Raw genomic sequence first — 17,929 nt, 5'->3', positions numbered from 1 at the left:
GAAAACAACTTGGAGACACTTTGCATAACCTTCAAAACCGGTCTGTTTATCCAATGATTTAGGATTTAATTTAATCCGCGGATCGTCAGCGAGGTCACCGTCAGGTGAACCGACGTGTGGAACAACAGCGTGAACGTGATTATCTGAGCAGTGGTCACGCATCACGTCGCTCTAATCCAAACTACTTAAGAACTATATCATCCAGCAATCTTACTCACAAACAAAGAAACACATCTCCAGCCAGAGCTTGCGAGTTAAAATGCTTTGCAGATGATTATTATTTGGATTTAAAAGCACACTTTCACATCGAGCAAGACTCAAAAACCTGTCCCTCGCATCTCAAGCTGGACTCGGGAGCAGGAGGGGTTTCTATTGGCTCGTTTCCCGCCACACTGTCTCTGGTGTTGTCCGATGTCAGAGGAGACAATGTCAGGTGTCTCACAGAGGCTCACACAGTTGGTACATCAAACACAACCCTCACAAAAAAAGGGATCAAGAGTCCTGTGTTCCATCAGTTTAATATCCCCAACGTCGGCCCCGGCCAAGCAGACAGCACTCGTCTGCCAAGAAAAACATATGGGATTCAGCTGAAGGGCTCCAGTTTTACAAAAACAGTCTCTTTCAGTTTAAACTTCTTAAGGAGGTCGGTATGAACGTGCTTTCGTTTGAGAAAAAAAAGTTGAGGTACTGCGACGTTGAAAGAAAAAGGGTCTGAATTCAGCCAGGACACTGCCCCCTTTCACCCTCGGTGTTGTTCAAAGGTGTGTTTGCTTTCAAAAATGTGAGCAAACCTTCGTCATCATTACCTGCCATTTTCATCCACTGGGCCTGAAAGGGACTTTAAGGGAGGAGGAGGGTCGGGGGGCTACACAAGTTCTTTTCTTGTGATCTGCAGGAGGATGACGGAAAGTCTCGGAGAAGTAGGAACTATTTTAGAAAATGCTTCACAACAATGATCAGAAAAATATGATTATTATTATCTCAGAGGAGAATTCACGTGATAATGAATCCTCTCATCCATATCCTTAATTCATCTTTTGGCATATCTGCGTTTTGAAGTTCGGCCTCAGATGAATTCAAACAGATTCCTCTGCCCTCTAAAGGTGTCTTTATTTTGAAGAGTCAAACGCTTTCACGGAAGATAAAATGAAATGAACGCAAGTTATTTTGCTCGAGGTGACTGTGGGCTGCACTTTGAGAAACAATATACAAATTTATTTCAGTTGTGTCTTTCTGCCCCGCTCCTCAGCGGAGCGGGGCAAACATTTGCACTTGGCTTTGAGGAGGCGCTGCAACGTCCCCGCACTTGAATAACGTTAAAAATAAAACACGCTCGCGCCGGTGAATGGCCCTCAATGTCCCGTCTGTTAGCGGCGGCAGAAAATGTGGGCTCCTCTTGAGTTTTTAATAGGTCACGATTAAAAATGTTTAAATACATAAATATCAATAATAAAAAAAAAAACACCCCGCTGGACCCGAGCCTCGGCTGCCGGGGAAGAGAAAGTTGGAAGAAAATAACTTGGCTTTGCATATCTTGGTGTGCCTCCCCTCCCCTCCTGTACCTCAAACCATATACCCAAACAGCTCTGGGGTCAAGCCTCTGCAACAAGCCTTGGCTAAGTCAACAGGGAACATTAAGAACTATTAGTGAATAAAACTCTTGTGCCCGGCTACAGCTCGCTGCAAAGAGGAACTGGCTCGCTTTCTTTTTCTAATCAAATAGGATATTTTCTTTGCTTCCCCCCCACCGTGGCAGCTCCAGATAAGTCGGGAGCTGTGCACGTCCAGAACGCCCTTTGAGGTCTCAACAATGTATGCCACCGAACACACGAAGCTCTGAGCTCAACATTAGCGTATCTTATTCTGCTGTGTATTTGTCGCTCCGTGTTGATGTCAGCGTCGTGAGCCGATGAAAGAAGTCTTCGCTCAGACTGCCTGGAGGGAGAGCGCTTTGCTTTCTGCTCTGAAAAAGGAGACTCCAACTGATGCGTTACCCATCAGAGCTGCAGTGCACACACACACACACCCACACACACACACACCGCAGACACAGGACTGTCTCACCCTTTTTGGCTGGCAAAACTGGTTATGCAACATGACACACATTAAGAGGTGGCCAAGTTCTACAGCACCACTGGCGAGGTAAAGGTTGATATCAACAGGAGACGCTCAGTCGGTGCTGATCTCAGGTCAGCCTCTGTCTGTATCTGTCTGTCTGTCTCTATCTGTCTGTCTCTATCTGTCTGTCTGTCTCTATCTGTCTGTGTCTGTCTGTCTCTATCTGTCTGTCTGTCTCTATCTGTCTGTGTCTGTCTGTCTCTATCTGTCTGTGTCTCTGTCTGTCTGTCTGCATGTCTCTCTGTCTGTCTCTATCTGTCTGCATGTCTCTGTGTCTGTCTCTGTGTCTGTCTGTCTGTCTGTCTGTCTGTCTGTCTGCATGTCTCTGTGTCTGTCTGTCTGTCTGTCTGTCTGTCTGTCTGTCTGTCTGTCTGTCCGCCCGTCTGTCTGCATGTCTCTGTGTCTGTCTGTCTGTCTGTCTGTCTGCATGTCTGTCTGTCTGTCTGTGTCTCTGTCTGTCTGTTTGGCAAGGCCCAGCAGCTTGAAAAATAAAATCCTCCCTCTCGCAGCAGGGAGAAAGAGGAGGTTTTTGTTCCAGCTGTCCAGCTTCATGGAAACAAACGAGCGAGGCCGCAGCAGTATTTCACGGCTGCTTTAAGGCATTTGCGGGCAGCTTACACTTTGTTTATCGCGCCAAAATACAAGCTGGTACTTTGTGGCACACAGATGCACTTCATGCCGCAGCTGAAAGTTCACAAAGTAAGCCTTTTCTTTTTCTCTCACAGTTGACACGGAGCTGATGTTCCAGAGTATCGAATGGAAAAAGCTGGCTGTCAGCTGAGAGCCACATCGGCTCATGAAACCCAATGAAACGCATTTCTGTCAGCGATACCGTGACAGTAATCAGGGATGTCACTTTCCATTGTTACGTCTCCGATCTCAATTTGACTCCTTTACCATCCTAACCACTGTGTGTGTTTGTGTCTCCAAAATACAGCTGCAGCATGTGTGTTGAAAAGCGTCATCAGAGCTGTCTTTAGCGGTTTTCTGCTGTGTTTTGTAGTACCTCCTGTAGTGCGTCTACATTATTTTGTGTCAGATCAGTGGAGATCAAAGAGGATCTTGAGGTTTTAGGGCAGGATTTTGAAAGCTTTTCATCCAGAGCATGAAAAATTATTAATGTTTCTTATCAAACAGAACAAAAAGCAGCACGTTTGATGCTTGTGCCTGTTAAATACAAAATAAAACATGTTAACTTAAATCATCAAAGAAAAATTCAGAGCCTTTCATCATGGTATACGTAGTTTTAACACATGATGACAATGTTTTGCATAAAGTAAAACTCCACGGTGAATAGAAGCCGTTTAAATATTTAAGCGTCTTTCTTTTTTTATTTTTAAAAGGTAAATTTTCTAGCTTTTCTCTGAGCTCTCAAACAAATCTTGGACGGAGTTGACTCTGTATCCAACATATTGCCATAAAGCGGCCCTGGTCACTGATTTGCAACACTGCCCACAATGCACTAGTACAAGCTGAGATGTGCACGCTATAGATGGCGTGGTTTAGACTCTCTACACGTGTACAAATATCTTAAACCAAAGCCTCTACCTGATCTGCCTCAGAACAAACAAGGAGTTAAACTAGTTAGAGGGGCTCTTAGCTAAGCTAACGTGCATGCTAAGCTAACGTGCTCAAAACGACTTTGGATTGCCAACACATTAAGCGACAGTAATTTTCACCATGTTCACCATCTTAGTTAGCATGCTAGCATTTGCTAGTAAGCACTAAACACAAATTGAAATTGAGTTATGCTGGGGAAAAGGTCATATCCCCAAAGTTGTTATGATTCATACTGAAGAAGACATACATGTCTGAGCCACATGTTATGACCATCATCAAATAGTTGTTGACAGTTAACTCAAAGCAAAAAGCATTTACCTCGTGCTGGCTCTGAGGGAAAAGTCAGGGGACCAACAAAGTCATTAGGATGCATCCTCTGGGGACTATGAATGTCTGGACTAAATGTCATGGCAATCCAATAAATAACTGTTCAGATATTCTCAAAACCACAAGCATAAAGCTTAAGGAAAAGGCAGATCAATAAAGTCCTTCTGATTCGTCCTCTGGGGAACATGAACATATGGATGTAAAAACCCAATTACATGTCAATCCATCAAACAGTTGTGAGGATTCATCCTCTGGGGAACATGAACATAGTCATGTACAAACCAAATTGCAAGGCAATCCATCAAATAGCTGTTGATGTATTTGAGTCTGGACCAAAGTGGGAGACAGGGAGAGAGATGTCATACCTCGAGCCACACTGACCAAACTCATCCAGAGAGACATTAATACAAACACTCCAGGACTCCAGATGAGTTGTGCAGTGAAAGTGTTTCACTTCAACATCATGCGTACATACTGGTGTCAGACATGTGCTTCAGCCATGAGGACATATTAAGTGTAATTTAAAAACTAAACTCAAGCTCACTGGTTCATTTCCATGTTGTGTCTCTAAACTCATAGGAGGAAAAAATGTCTAGTTTGAGTGTCCTGAGCCGTGTCCCGTCATTTTAATAACAGCACGGGGAAGTTAGTCATCACGAACAAAATATTAATCTATACTCCTCCGTCATCGTCCCTGCGCTGCAGAGCTGGACGAAAAGCAGACGCCGAGATTATGTCTGAAGTCCAAAAATACATCAAGACATGAGAAACTTCTGCACTTTGCCACGATAAAACATCTGCAGTATGTGAATCATCAACTGTGTGACAGGGCAACCATGTGAGCACATGAGAGGGGGTCAGACGTGAGGAGGAGGAGGAGGAGGAGGAGGAAGAGGATGGGAATGATACAGCATACACCCACTTCTGACATCTCAAGGCCAGTCACATTCCTTCGTTGTTTTCCTGTATCCTTTTTTTTCTTTTTCAAGGGTCGTGTTCTATATGTTTCGTCCACGTGAAAAAAAAAACAACCATCCTCATCTGAGTCGCTGTTAACGATGTTAACGATGGAACTACTGTACTCGTAAAAAAAAAAAAAAACACACAGACCAGGTGTGTTTTAAGGATCAAACACTGTCATTATATCCCATAAGCAAATGCCTTCATGGAGCCCATACTTCCCAAAAACCTTGAAAAAGTTTGTTTTTTAAGGATGATAATGGCTCGTGTGGCTGCTCTTTGATCTTTCACACGCAGAAGACACAAGCGACAGGCTCAGGCGTGACATTTTGAGATCAGGCAAATCGATCAAGGTCCAAACGCAAACCTTGAATTATTAAAGAGCATCGCGGAGGAGTGTCTGAACCGCACAAGGCTGCAGTGTTTCTCACAGGAAGAGAAGCTTCACAAAGACAGACAAGAACAGTTAGCTGCTGCTGCAAAATCACCGAGATCAAGACTTTTATTCCAGCCGAGGCCGACCCACCAGCCACCTCGCTCCTTTCCACGCATAGATAATTCAAAGGAAGCCATCGGGTGGATCGCGTGTCCATGGGCATCTGGCAACATTCAGAGAGGGTGTTTGTCATGAATATTTTAGCAGAGCTTCCAGAACGCAGCCGGGAAAAAAAAGTTACAGCAATGTGAACGTATGTGATTCAAATCCGTCCGATCGCTGAATGTTTCTTTGGCTGATAATGAGTTTTTCCCTGTCGTCCTTTTCAGTGCAAATTCTGCAAATTATTTTGGCAACAGTTATCAAATCTTCTGCGACACACCTGAGGATCTCGACCCGGTCTTTAGGAATGACTGGTGGAGACGAACACATCAGATCACATGAGGGTCTGAGGACCAACATGTCCTGAAAAGAACGAGTGAGTAAAAGTGATCAACAGCATCCAGGATCCTTAGAGGTCTTTAGCAAAATAATTCCAAGTGAGGATCCAACGATCAAAAGTAATTCAGACAACCTTGGTTCATTAAGTGTTTAAGGATAATTATTAGAACAGATTCCAGATAACCAAACATATTTCAGTGAAGTAATACCAATTTCTACTTCTGAAATAGCTATGAAGTGTCCTCAATCCTTCATTGGGGTAATGAGATGAACAGAGACTCAGGTTGCGCAGCAGAATGCATGAATCACTGGAGTGAAGAGAGACATGAATGAGCTGACAGACTGTTTGCTTTAGGTCATGTTAGCACGCACCGTCTGCTGTGACCCCCGACAAATCTGTATTCTCAATATGGGAATAAAAAGACTCAAAAACAGAGTTCAGCTCTGATGTGTTTTACCCGTGTGTACCGAGGGGGAAATAAAATAAATACATGCATAAAACCCTCTCCCCTGTGCCTCTGACATGCATGAAACATGATGGCTGCCTCCCACACAAGCCGGTAAGGATCAGCGTCCCTCACCTCGACCCCCACACGGCTACTGCTGCTGAAGGAGGAAGTATCTGCCTCATAAGCATGTAGCAGTCAGGCTGCCTGCCTGCTGCAGTAAAGACTTCCAGACAGCAGCCTGGCTATAATTAAGAAACAGTAAAACACACACCTCGCAAGGGCCAAGGCTACCACTTGAGATCAAAGACCACCGGCCCCCAACGACAGGCTTTTTCATCAGCAACCGCTGCTTTGCTGAGTGTTTGATCTCCAGCTATGCGCCTCTGCATGATTTGCATTCAGCCTGCAAACAGCTTGATGCAGAGTGTTTGGTGCTGCCAATGGTTTGTATTTAAATCTGACTTTGGCTAGATTTTTGTATTGTAAAAATAAATGTTTTTGTCAGATTTCTTTCACCATCTTAGTTTTCAAAATCAACCAATCCATTGATGGATTTGTGGATTTGATTTGTATCGTCTCCCATCGTGTTGTAGAGTATCGTAACATATTGTATCGTAACATATCATATCGTAATATATAGTATTGTAATATATCGTATAGTAACATATCGTAATTTAACATATCGCAACGTAGCATATTGTGATGTAACATATCGCAACTTAACGTATCATATCGTAACATATTGTAATGTAACATATCACAATGTAACATATCGTATCGTAGCATATTGTGATGTAACATATCATATCATAACATAGCGCAACGTAACATAGCGCAACGTAACATATCATATTGTAACATAACGTACCGTAACATATTGTATCGTAACATATCGTAACGTAACATATCGTAACGTAACATGTCGTAACGTAACATGTCGTAACGTAACACGTCGTAACGTAACACGTCGTAACGTAACACATCGTAACGTAACACGTCGTAACGTAACACGTCGTAACGTAACATGTCGTAACGTAACATGTCGTAACGTAACATGTCGTAACGTAACACATCATAACGTAACATATTGTATCGTAACATATCGTAACGTAACATATCGTAACGTAACATATCGTAACGTAACATATCGTAACGTAACATATCGTAACGTAACATATCGTAACGTAACACATCGTAACGTAACATATTGTATCGTAACATATCATATCGTAACATATCGTGGCGTAACATATTGTAACATAACATATCGCAATGTAACATATCGTATCGTAACCTATCGTAACATATCGTATTGTAAAATATTGTATCGTAACATGTATTGTATTTTAATGTAGTGTATCGTAACAATTTGTATGTTATTCTAGCGTATCATATGGTATCGTTTTGTACTGTATTGTAGCGTATCATAACATATTCTATCGTATTGTAACTTATTGTTGTGTATCGTAACATTTTGTATCATATTGTAATGTATTGTAGCATATCATATTGTACCGCATAGTTTTACAGCATGTCATGAAGTCTTTTTGGTTTTCAGAGAATATCTATTTGTTGGTTTCCTGCTGTAACAGACCACTGAAACAATAACAAATTGGTATAATCTATAATCTTTTTGGTTTTCATATTTTTGCAGAAAAATAAAGAAGGCTTACTTTTACCCTAGTTTTATTTCTGCATTTATACATCCCATTAAATCCTAAATGCATTGTTTTCTGCTGTGACGAAGCAGAAAACAATGCGACATCCTGCCACGACAGTATTTACAAAGCAATACTCTCACGTCCTGTGCGGACCCCTCTAGGCCCCGAATCTCCGGCGAGGTTCAACTATAAATGTTTTGGAGAGACTGAATCTGCCCGAGTGATGAACCGCTTCCTCTCGCTGCAATCAAAGGAAACGGCCAAATCCTGCAGAGCACTGACGTAAAGGTCAAAGTGGCTTTATCTTTGTTTGGGAGATTATATTAAGAGTTCACACATAGACGTTTTCAGAAAGACGGTAGACATTCGACTATGAATGTGCGATGCAGCACAACAAAGACTGACAAATAGGAAGCTGAACGTTGCTTTGTGAGAACACATCAAACTCTGTAAACATGTTGTCCCGTGAGTGACTGAGCTCACTGACGCTTACCAAGCTCTTCATAATTAAAGAGCCTTTTCTCACTTCAATAAAACTCAATTGAATTAACTGATGTGCACTTCCGAAGCCTCTCGTGACTGACATGCGCTAAACAAACGGTTGGTTATTTTAACGGAAAGAAACTCCCAGTGGTGCTTTATGCAGGGCTGCACAAACAAACGCTTTGATATGCTGTATGCAACTGCATGTTAAATGCCTTGTTTGGCTATTGGGCTCAATGTGCTATTGTAATTTGCAGACTATGCATTAATAGACCAGAAAAAACTTGATTTTATGACTTGTAAGTCATGTCTAAAAGACTTGAGGCAACCCTTTAGTTCTGAAGAGTGTAGCAAAGTGTCTTGAACCTGCATTCTCTCTCCTGACCACCAGGGGGCGACTCCTATGGTTGTATAGAAGTCTATGCTTCATGTGTTAAAGCTGCATTCTCTCTCCTGACCACCAGGCGGCGACTCCTATGGTTGTATAGAAGTCTATGCTTCATGTGTTAAAGCTGCATTCTCTCTCCTGACCACCAGGGGGCGACTCCTCTGGTTGTATAGAAGTCTATGCTTCATGTGTTAAAGCTGCATTCTCTCTCCTGACCACCAGGGGGCGACTCCTCTGGTTGTATAGAAGTCCATGCTTCATGTGTTAAAGCTGCGTTCTCTCTCCTGACCACCAGGGGGCGACTCCTCTGGTTGTATAGAAGTCTATGCTTCATGTGTTAAAGCTGCATTCTCTCTCTTGACCACCAGGGGGCGACTCCTCTGGTTGTATAGAAGTCTATGCTTCATGTGTTAAAGCTGCATTCTCTCTCCTCACCATCAGTGGGCGACTCCTCTGGTTGTATAGAAGTCCATGCTTCATGTGTTAAAGCTGCATTCTCTCTCTTGACCACCAGGGGGCGACTCCTCTGGTTGTATAGAAGTCTATGCTTCATGTGTTAAAGCTGCATTCTCTCTCCTCACCATCAGTGGGCGACTCCTCTGGTTGTATAGAAGTCTGTGAGAAAATTACTGTACTTTTCTCTTGATTTTTCCCGTCGGTAAACATTTTAAATATGATGTTATGGTCTCAATCTCTCGTTTCTAGTCTTCTTCAATACAGCATGATGTTTGTTTAGGAAATTATGGTCTATTTAGAGTGAAACAGACCATAAAGTATGCTTTAGGGCGGGGCTACAAGGTGATTGACAGGTCGCTGCCGCTACCAGTGCCGTATACGACACCAGTATGTCACTATTCCAGAGAAAAGCTGAGCTGCTAGTAGAACTATGGGATTATTATTAAAATAAAAGGGTAATTAATAAATTAGTTCATCGCCAGAAAATAAATAGCCACATCAATGTTTGATAATCAATTAAATGTATGTCTCTTGTTAAAACAACAACAACAAAAAAAGAATATGAAGACATAAACTTGGACTCTGGGAAACTGTAATAGTTATTTTTGTATTATTATGTTACCTAATTGAGAGGAAACTTTTAACTTACTGGACTTTTTGACGCACTCGTGATAAACTGTTTCCCAGGAAGTTCAAGAGTCTGTTTGAGGTGATCTTTAAAAAACAGGAAAAGCCTAATTCATCATTTTAGTCGTCTCTCATTTGAACTGACGCCACTTTTTTTCTATTTCTGTCTCGCTTAAATACTCCTGTTATAGCTTCAGCCTTTAAAAAAATAAAAGTAGATTTCTTGTGGGTTTAAAGAAGTGTTTCAGGCGCAGTTTTTACATTTAGATTGCAGGAAAATGTCATCTTGTTATTTCCTGATCTAATTTTGCATTCAGAGTGGATCTAAATTTTACTTTCAGTTTTGCTAAATAACAGAGCGAGCCTCCTCAAATAATTTTATTATTAAAACAACTTTTTTTTACGGCTCATTTACTTACTTATTACCTGGGGATGGCATGGGAATGGCTCTGTGTTGATTGACTTCTGTTGTTTGTGTAAAAGTACTTAGTAACTTGTGTTTTGAAAAGTATTCAATACATTATAATCATTATAGGTCATTTACAAAGAGGACTGTAAGATTTTAGCTTTGGTCTGGCAACAATACTGTTCACTGTTCGTCTGACATCACATGGTGGGTGAGTCAAGTTTCATGCATGCGACACCTGTCAGCTTTCTTCTTGTGATCAAACCCATTTTCATGTTATCAAGGAAGTCAGCCCGTTTCTTAAGACACAGGTCAGTGTCACACACACTCGTCAGACTCTCCCTCTACATGTGCTGCTGTGTTACAAGTGTTGAAATTTGAAGAGAATAAAGTGAACCCCTGCAGAGCATCAGACACAGACACACAAACACTCATATCTAAGAAAATGCAGACTGCCAGGATTTGCAATCATGTTTCACAATGATTTAAGTCGAGGTGCCGAGGGCTCTCGCTGTCAGCGCATCCACGCGTCACTCATCTCGGCGTTCCTGAAGGAACTGCTTTCACAAAGTCCCGCCTGTTTGATGTGCAGCGGTGGAGGCTGCGCTTGATGTCAGATCGTGAGCACATAGTTGCCTTTTCAAAGGGCAATCTTAAACCTCAGTAGCAGTCAAAGAGATGAAACGGCACGGCACACCGAGGTATATAAATCCAGATGGATACCAGCGAGGACATGTCAGTAAAGGAAGCAGGCTGATGTTACTTCCTCTTTTGGTTCAAGTCAAAACTTGCTCTTCTATCCTAACTATACATTTATGATATTCAACTACAGCCTGATGTTAGTGGATGCCTTCATACACCTACAGAAACAAAACAACTTTTAACTTCATTTCCATGGCCATCTACAAACAGGAACATACAATAAGTCAATAAAATAAGCATGATCACCATCTTAGTCCAGAAATAATAATACTTGTTGTGTAGTTTTTTTGTTCTTGTCCGATAAATGGACATGACCGTGCAAATGTTTACGTTATATTTTGATTCGTGGACGTGACAGCAATATTGCTAGTTGTGTTTACATCAGAATGATGTCAAAAGAAATGGATTTGACCTGCTGGTGGCGCTATATGATGAGTTAGGGGGTCATAGATAAGCGTTGGGTCATGCTGCTTCCTGGGCTCCCAACGCTACTGTGGCTAAAAAATACACAGTGTATTTAGAGTGATACCTAGATTCACCAAAATACGACAAAAATGTTCCTTTTTCTACGGCCAATCTTTTCCCCTTGCATCTGTTTTGCGGAAAAAACACACGACAGATGTTGTGTTCGACAGATTACAGGTGTTCTAATGGAAGAAACTACTCTTGAGCAATATCTGGCTACAGACAGACACCTGTGAGCAGGCCGAATCTGCTGTGAACCATAAAACGATAGCAGATTGTGAATCAGGAGCACATCCCTTGTTTTGCTTTAAAAAAAACTACAGCATTCCTGCAGAGGACTTTGTTTTAAGTTCTTTTGGGCTCGCCGAGTATCTTCCTTCAACACAGAGATGTCTTGTTGGCCCACTCGAAGAGATTCTGTCCCAGGTCATCACCCGATTACTGTTCAAGTGTTTTACGAGGGGTGAAGGGGAGGATGGGTCTGCACACTTGTGTAGAGCACAAAGGGAACTTGTGTTTTTATGTTGAGAAGAGGGTTCGGGGGGAGAAACTCTGTTGGGTTTTGTGGGCGCAATGGATGGCCGCTCACCCGTGACAAACATCTGTACAAAAAGCCCCGAAGAACATCTCCAAAGGGACAATGTGCTGTAAAAATGCCAAGCGCAGACGTGGAGAGAAAAGGCTAAACTCAGGAGAGTTACGGACACTTAAAAATCTGCGAGAGAAGAGTTGATAAGGTCATGGCACTTCTGGAATGAAAAGGTTTTGAGGAGGGAGAAGCTTTACGGGCTGAAGAAGACTTACCAGTCCGTCACAGTTGTTAATGGCAACCGAGGCCCCGGGCACGTCTGTGATGTCGCCGATGAAGGTGCAGTCTGTCTTGAGCAGCTCGCGGCGCAGTATCCTCTCCGCCCCGCCGGCGGCGTCCGTCTGGTTGCCGCCAAAGACGCTGACGTTCCCGACGCCCTCCGCGATCTCGTCGTGCCACTCCACCATGGCGCCCGGCGCCACCAGCCGGCCGTTGGGCCGCAGGCGGAGGTGGAACTCCTTCCCGAAGGCGGAGATGTTAAAGAAAAGATTCTGCTCGGCCTCGCCGGTGGGAAGCGCCTCCCTCCGTACGCGCTGCTTGTGGGTGGCGGAGAGCAGGTGCGACAGGTAGTGTCCGTGGGAGTCGGTGCTGAAGGGCGTGACGAGGCCGTATTCCTTCAGCCGGCTCCTCAGCTGGCCTGTGGAGTGACACGATGACAGTGAGGCCTTCATTCATTCATTCATTCATTCAAGGCAGCAGGAGGCACAATCATCAACATATTAGACTATAGAATACGCTTTATAACTTTTCTTTAAAGTGTGCAGCGATGTGAGGAGGAAATCATGCTCTGGAGCCCGAGCCATCATAAATATACACTCATAGGAAACAAAATAAAAGCAGCAAATCCTCACATTTGGGAAGGTCAGGCTGTGGAACGTTGTATGACAGATTTTCTTTCTTAAATCGACTGATTAAAATCAGTTTCCTGAAGCTTTTGGCCCTGTTGTTGCCGTCGACAATACCTCAATATGTCACAATACTGTCTGTCTAAATAATCAATTACAGAGGCCAGAACAATAATTACAAAACAGAAAGTCAGGTATAAGACTTTTCAAAGCTAGAAAGCCCGAATGAAAGCACTCGTTTCTTGAAAGTTAAACCGTGTAAGTATCATGTACCCGCTACGAAGTATTCTACTTGGGGTTTGCAAGTATTTGATTGATATTCTTTTTCCCGAAAACGGCACCCACACAATGAGCCAAAGCATTTGGCTTGTGAAACGATTGAGGAGGCCGCGCTCTCCATCACAGACGATTCAGAATTGCATCAAGACGGATGCCGCTGTGTCTCCTTTGAGCATGGATATTTAGGTCTGGCAACGCAAATGCAGGCTTGAAGCCGCTCAGTTTAGAGAGCACAGAGGAGAAGAAAAGCATCTTCTTCCTCCGTGAAGCCCTTGATGAACTGTTGCTGCTTTACAAAAAACACACAGCTCACAAAAGAAATGTGCGTCCTACTGGAAGGTTCTCAGTTTCATCTCGCCCTTAGGCTCTGGTTCATTGGCTAATGTGGTCAATTCAATTGTACCAGGAAATCTGTGGGCTTTGAAAACACTCAGTTTCTTAAGAGGAAATTTCCAGAAGGCCGCTGCTTCTGGTTTTTCTGAATGTCTTGCAGACGGCAGACACATTCTGTGATCTTTGGTTGGGGGGTTTTTTGGTTGGGGAAAAAAAGTGCAATGTGGAATCTGGAAACCTTGTAATCATCTTGTAGGGTTTGACTTGAGGACATTCAAACAGGTGTCAATGGTGAAACTCAAATTACACATCTGAGGAAATGCCATGCTTTTTACAAATGGCGGTGTGCGGCCGCGCTTTCCTGACAACGTGATGTCAAAGTAAAGCAAAATAAACACGCTCTTTGGGCGCGTCTGAAGAGCACAGGTAGAGAATCCACGGCCCGCCACCGACGGGCACCGAGTTACCTGTTTGATGCCGATTCATGCGTCGGGCTCGGCTAGACAGAGCATTACACATTGCTTTGTCGTACTGCCACTGTGGAAAATTGTTCGGGGATGAAAAGTTGTAGAGTTGTGAGTCAGAGAGGAGCTAAGAATTAGTGCCGTTGATTAGTGAGCATTTGTGAAGGAGCTGTGTGGCACACTGCTTAATCCTTTAGTAGGCAGAGGTTTAATCTCGAGAGCCAGTTCTCCACCTTGGAAGAAGAAAAAGAGCAAATCTCCGTACGTCATACTGCTTTCATGTTTTGTTCTTTGGATTCAAATCAAATTAGGGTTCAGTTTATTAAAGTCATACCCTTATAATAGTCGAGAAATCAAACAATAGCCATTGAATCTATCTACATTGGGAATTATCTGGCTTTGAAATGGATTTTGGTAGCTGTTATTGGGAGAGGCGGAGTCGTTCCCACGACTCAGGATTGCCAACATAAACGTGGTGGATTCAGTGAGAAAGATGTAATCTGAAGCCATTGAATATCACTGATACTTTAACATCATGTCAGAGGTGAATTAAGTTACTTCTTCTTCTGCTGCTTCACATTACAAGCCTTTACATGAACTGATTTCTGTCAAAAGGGTGAAACTATTTAGTTTGACTATCAATGTTTCTGGTCTAGAAATATTGTTTTAACTCCTTATATATTCTCTGTAAGCCCACAAACATCACAGAGGTTGGGCAACGCAATGTGCATTTTGCAACCAAATGTTGGCGATAGGTGCACACAAGTAGTCCAAGCGATCCTACAAAATGTTAAAAAAATAGCAAAGAGGATATGTTTAATTAATGATGATGTGGTCATTAGTTTTACAAACTTGAAATTGGGTACAATTAACTCTTAAATCCTAATATTGCTGGATTTTATTGAGGGTTTTGACAGGAGTCCTAGCCAAAGGTTCCTGTGTGTTTAATGCAGATCTGATCAGATGTTTCTCCTTTATGTTTTCTCGTTTTCATCTTTGAAAAAAAGCTTTGTTTTGGGGGAGATTTGTCAGTTTGTCAGCAGGATTACAAGGAAAAACTATTGGCTGTATTTTCATGAAACTTGAAAGACGAGTTTGGACAGGACTGTCCTTGGCGGAGGGCTGTGCTCTCTGCGTGCTCTTCCAGTTATCGTCTCATATTTTCTTTGTCAAATATGGACTTAAAGGTCGGAAGGAAAGTGGATTGCTTCATTATACTGATAGCTTTGGTGAGTTTAAGGCCCATTGAGCCTCGTCAAACCTCTCTCATCAAAGCTACTCCTTGACCTTCAGCTAAGCCCCGCCCCAATCAGCTACTTCAGCGAGCTGTCAAACGAACCGCTCCGTACAATGCGGCACTCGGCCGTAAGCCCCAAAAGGGACGGAGGTGCGACCTCATGAGATAAGAGACCCGGATGTTCAGGGCCCAGGTACCTCACCTGGTAGAGCGACGGCCCTGTGGAACGAGGCCCGGGGGTTTGAATCCGACCCGTGGTCTCTCGCTGCACGTTTGTCATATCGGTTCTAACAAAAGCCCAAAAAGTAGACTTGTACAACTTATACTTGTGTCAATGGTCATGTCAATCTTAAATCTATACAATAAAGTCATTGAGATTAGTGGCATGCATTTAGTTTCATACCCAACATAAAGCTGTTATATGAGAAAATGATTGGATGCCACAAACTTCTCATAAAACCCCTCGGGGAACCTAATCTGTCCATACAAGTGGTTCTCGCACGAGGGCTGTTGACTTTGACTTGTTAAAAGAAGCAAAGCTGGAGGGGGAAGATTGGGAAGAGAAACCACACTAAACGGGCGAAATGACTTGCTTTTTTTTTTTTTTACGAGGCCGATAATGTGGGGGCCAACGAGAGGAGCCAACGGTGGCGCGCTAACAGAAAGCAGGAAAAAAAAGAGGGGCCCCCGACCGGCAGCTGCTGCTGCTGCTGCTGCTGCTGCTGCTGCTCAAGGGCCCTCGGGGTGCTTGGAAGATAGCGGCGGGTGTAAAAGGATCCTCCGTGGACGCCGCTGCAGCTCACTTGTTTCTTAACCTCAGAATGGAGAACAGATGTGCGGGATTTAGAAGTGGAATTTTCTTTCCTGTATAACAAAGCCCTCGAAGCAGTTTGCTCGTGTAATATATAAGCGTGCGTGAGTGCGGAGGGCAGTCTGTGTGTGTGTGTGTGTGTGTGTGTGTGTGTGTGTGTGTGTGTGTGTGTGTGTGTGTGGGAGGGGGGGTGATAGCAGAAGGAATAAGAGGAGGGGGTGGAGGGGTGTATTACAGAGCTCCTCACACACAAACTCCCCCTCCCACTTTGATCCAACTGCACCAAGGTAGTTCTCTCTCTCTCTCTCTCTCTCTCTCTCTCTCTCTCTCTCTCTCTCTCTCTCTCTCTCTCTCTCTCTCTCTCTCTCTCTCTCTCTCTCTCTCTCTCTCTCTCTCTCTCTCTCACACACACACACACACACACACATACTTACACCTAACTATTAAGAAGAAGGGGAGAACATAAGCGGGACTTACCCTCTCTATCTACTTCACCAGCCTGCAGGGGGGAGAGAAAGAGCTCGTTAGCATGCGCTGACAGTGAGCGGAACAGTTTGACTGTAAAAGCTGCTCGTATTGTATAAAAGAAATGAAATAAAATGTAACAGAAATGCCTTTATTTGACATGTTATGTAACTGAGCTCACGCGTGTGCAGTGTCAACAACACGTAGTTCACAGAGGAAGCAGTGTGCCTCCAACAGGAAAGTTTGGAGACACTTTTTAACAACGTTTAATAAGGAAACAAATGACCTGTTGCTGCGTGTGCTACCACTTCTCCACTTCTTCATTTGTTCCTCTTCTCGTGTTTATTATTAGCAGGCGGGAGAGAATAAAAGGACCTTACCTTGTCAGCTGAAGTCCATGCGAGTCCTACGAGGAGCAACGCGAGTGACAGGACAGCCATCGCGACCGTCCACTGAGCAAGAAGAGACTTCCCGACGTCAAATTCAAAAATAACGGTTGAAAATGAAGAAAAAAAAGAGACAAAAAAACTCTCAACGCGAGCGGCTCATTCAGAAGTTATCAAAGTAGATGTGCCGCCTGCTTGAGTCACACACAAAACACAGATACCCCCACCCAAAAACACACATGTAAAAAGTTTCATAAAAGTAGGAGTGAGGCGAGTTGCAACACTTTGTCTGTCAGTCAGTCACTGTGTTTTGTTTCTTTCAGTTTGACCGAAAGTTTCTAGAAAGTTTCTAGAATTTCTTTTTTTTTTTTCGTTCTTTTTTTTTTTGTTTTTTTTTTCAGGCTGGGGTGGAAGTTAGTAGGACATCCCCTCTGCCGCTGGCCGGACAGAGCTGCAGTGTGGAGCTCGTGCAACCTGGCACTTGGCTCTCCCTGGCTAATAAAAGGGCAAGACCAACCCTGCGTGACGTCACGCTGCCCTGTCCGCGAGCCCGAAACACATGGAGGGAAAAAGGAGGAGGAGGAGGAGGAGGAGGAGGAGGAGGAGGAGGAAGAACTCCCTGTTCCCCAACATTTCATCCCAGCACAGGATAAAAGGAGACAGCCAAATAAAAATTGTTGTTTCTCTCAATTTTAAAATTCATAATAAATAAGCACTGGTGGAATGATTGAAGCACAAAGATTTCAGAGAGAAAGACATGAAATATGTGTTTGAAGGATAAATCCTGTATTTAAATCTGCATTCAACGGTTTAACAAAGCCAGAAGCTAAAGCTACAGATCACACTGTCAAAGTGACAGGATACAAAGTAGATATATTCCCATTAACTTTTAACAGCTCAAAAACATAGCTCGATTGATTTTGAGTCACTTTTTTAAGTATCAGATATGAAATACCAAGTGCCGAATATTCCAAAGCGTTGTTTGCGTACATGCGTCTTTATAACTTGTATATAAGAAATGTATATGAAAAGAAAACAACT

The 17,929-nt window shown here is 43.2% G+C and overlaps 1 protein-coding gene across 1 annotated transcript in view; it reads right to left on the bottom strand.

Moving 5' to 3' along the window:
• The window catches only part of adamts3 (ADAM metallopeptidase with thrombospondin type 1 motif, 3), a 150,945-nt gene extending 133,616 nt beyond the window's left edge, over positions 1-17,329 (bottom strand). Inside the window, exons 1-3 of the mRNA XM_068605151.1 lie at positions 16,883-17,329; positions 16,515-16,536; positions 12,284-12,705 (exon numbers count right to left, since the gene is read on the bottom strand). Of these exons, the coding sequence (XP_068461252.1) occupies positions 12,284-12,705; positions 16,515-16,536; positions 16,883-16,942 (504 nt within the window). The 5' untranslated portion in view covers positions 16,943-17,329. The remainder of the gene's footprint in view (positions 1-12,283; positions 12,706-16,514; positions 16,537-16,882) is intronic.
• Between the last annotated feature and the right edge of the window lie 600 nt (positions 17,330-17,929).

This window comes from Clinocottus analis, unplaced genomic scaffold (assembly GCF_023055335.1).
Source record: "Clinocottus analis isolate CAN_PGR_092001 unplaced genomic scaffold, fCliAna1.0.p SCAF_7, whole genome shotgun sequence".
Lineage (NCBI taxonomy): Eukaryota > Metazoa > Chordata > Actinopteri > Perciformes > Cottidae > Clinocottus > Clinocottus analis.
The sequence above is the reverse complement of the archived record's forward strand: the minus strand, read 5'-3'. Positions and strand labels throughout refer to the sequence as shown.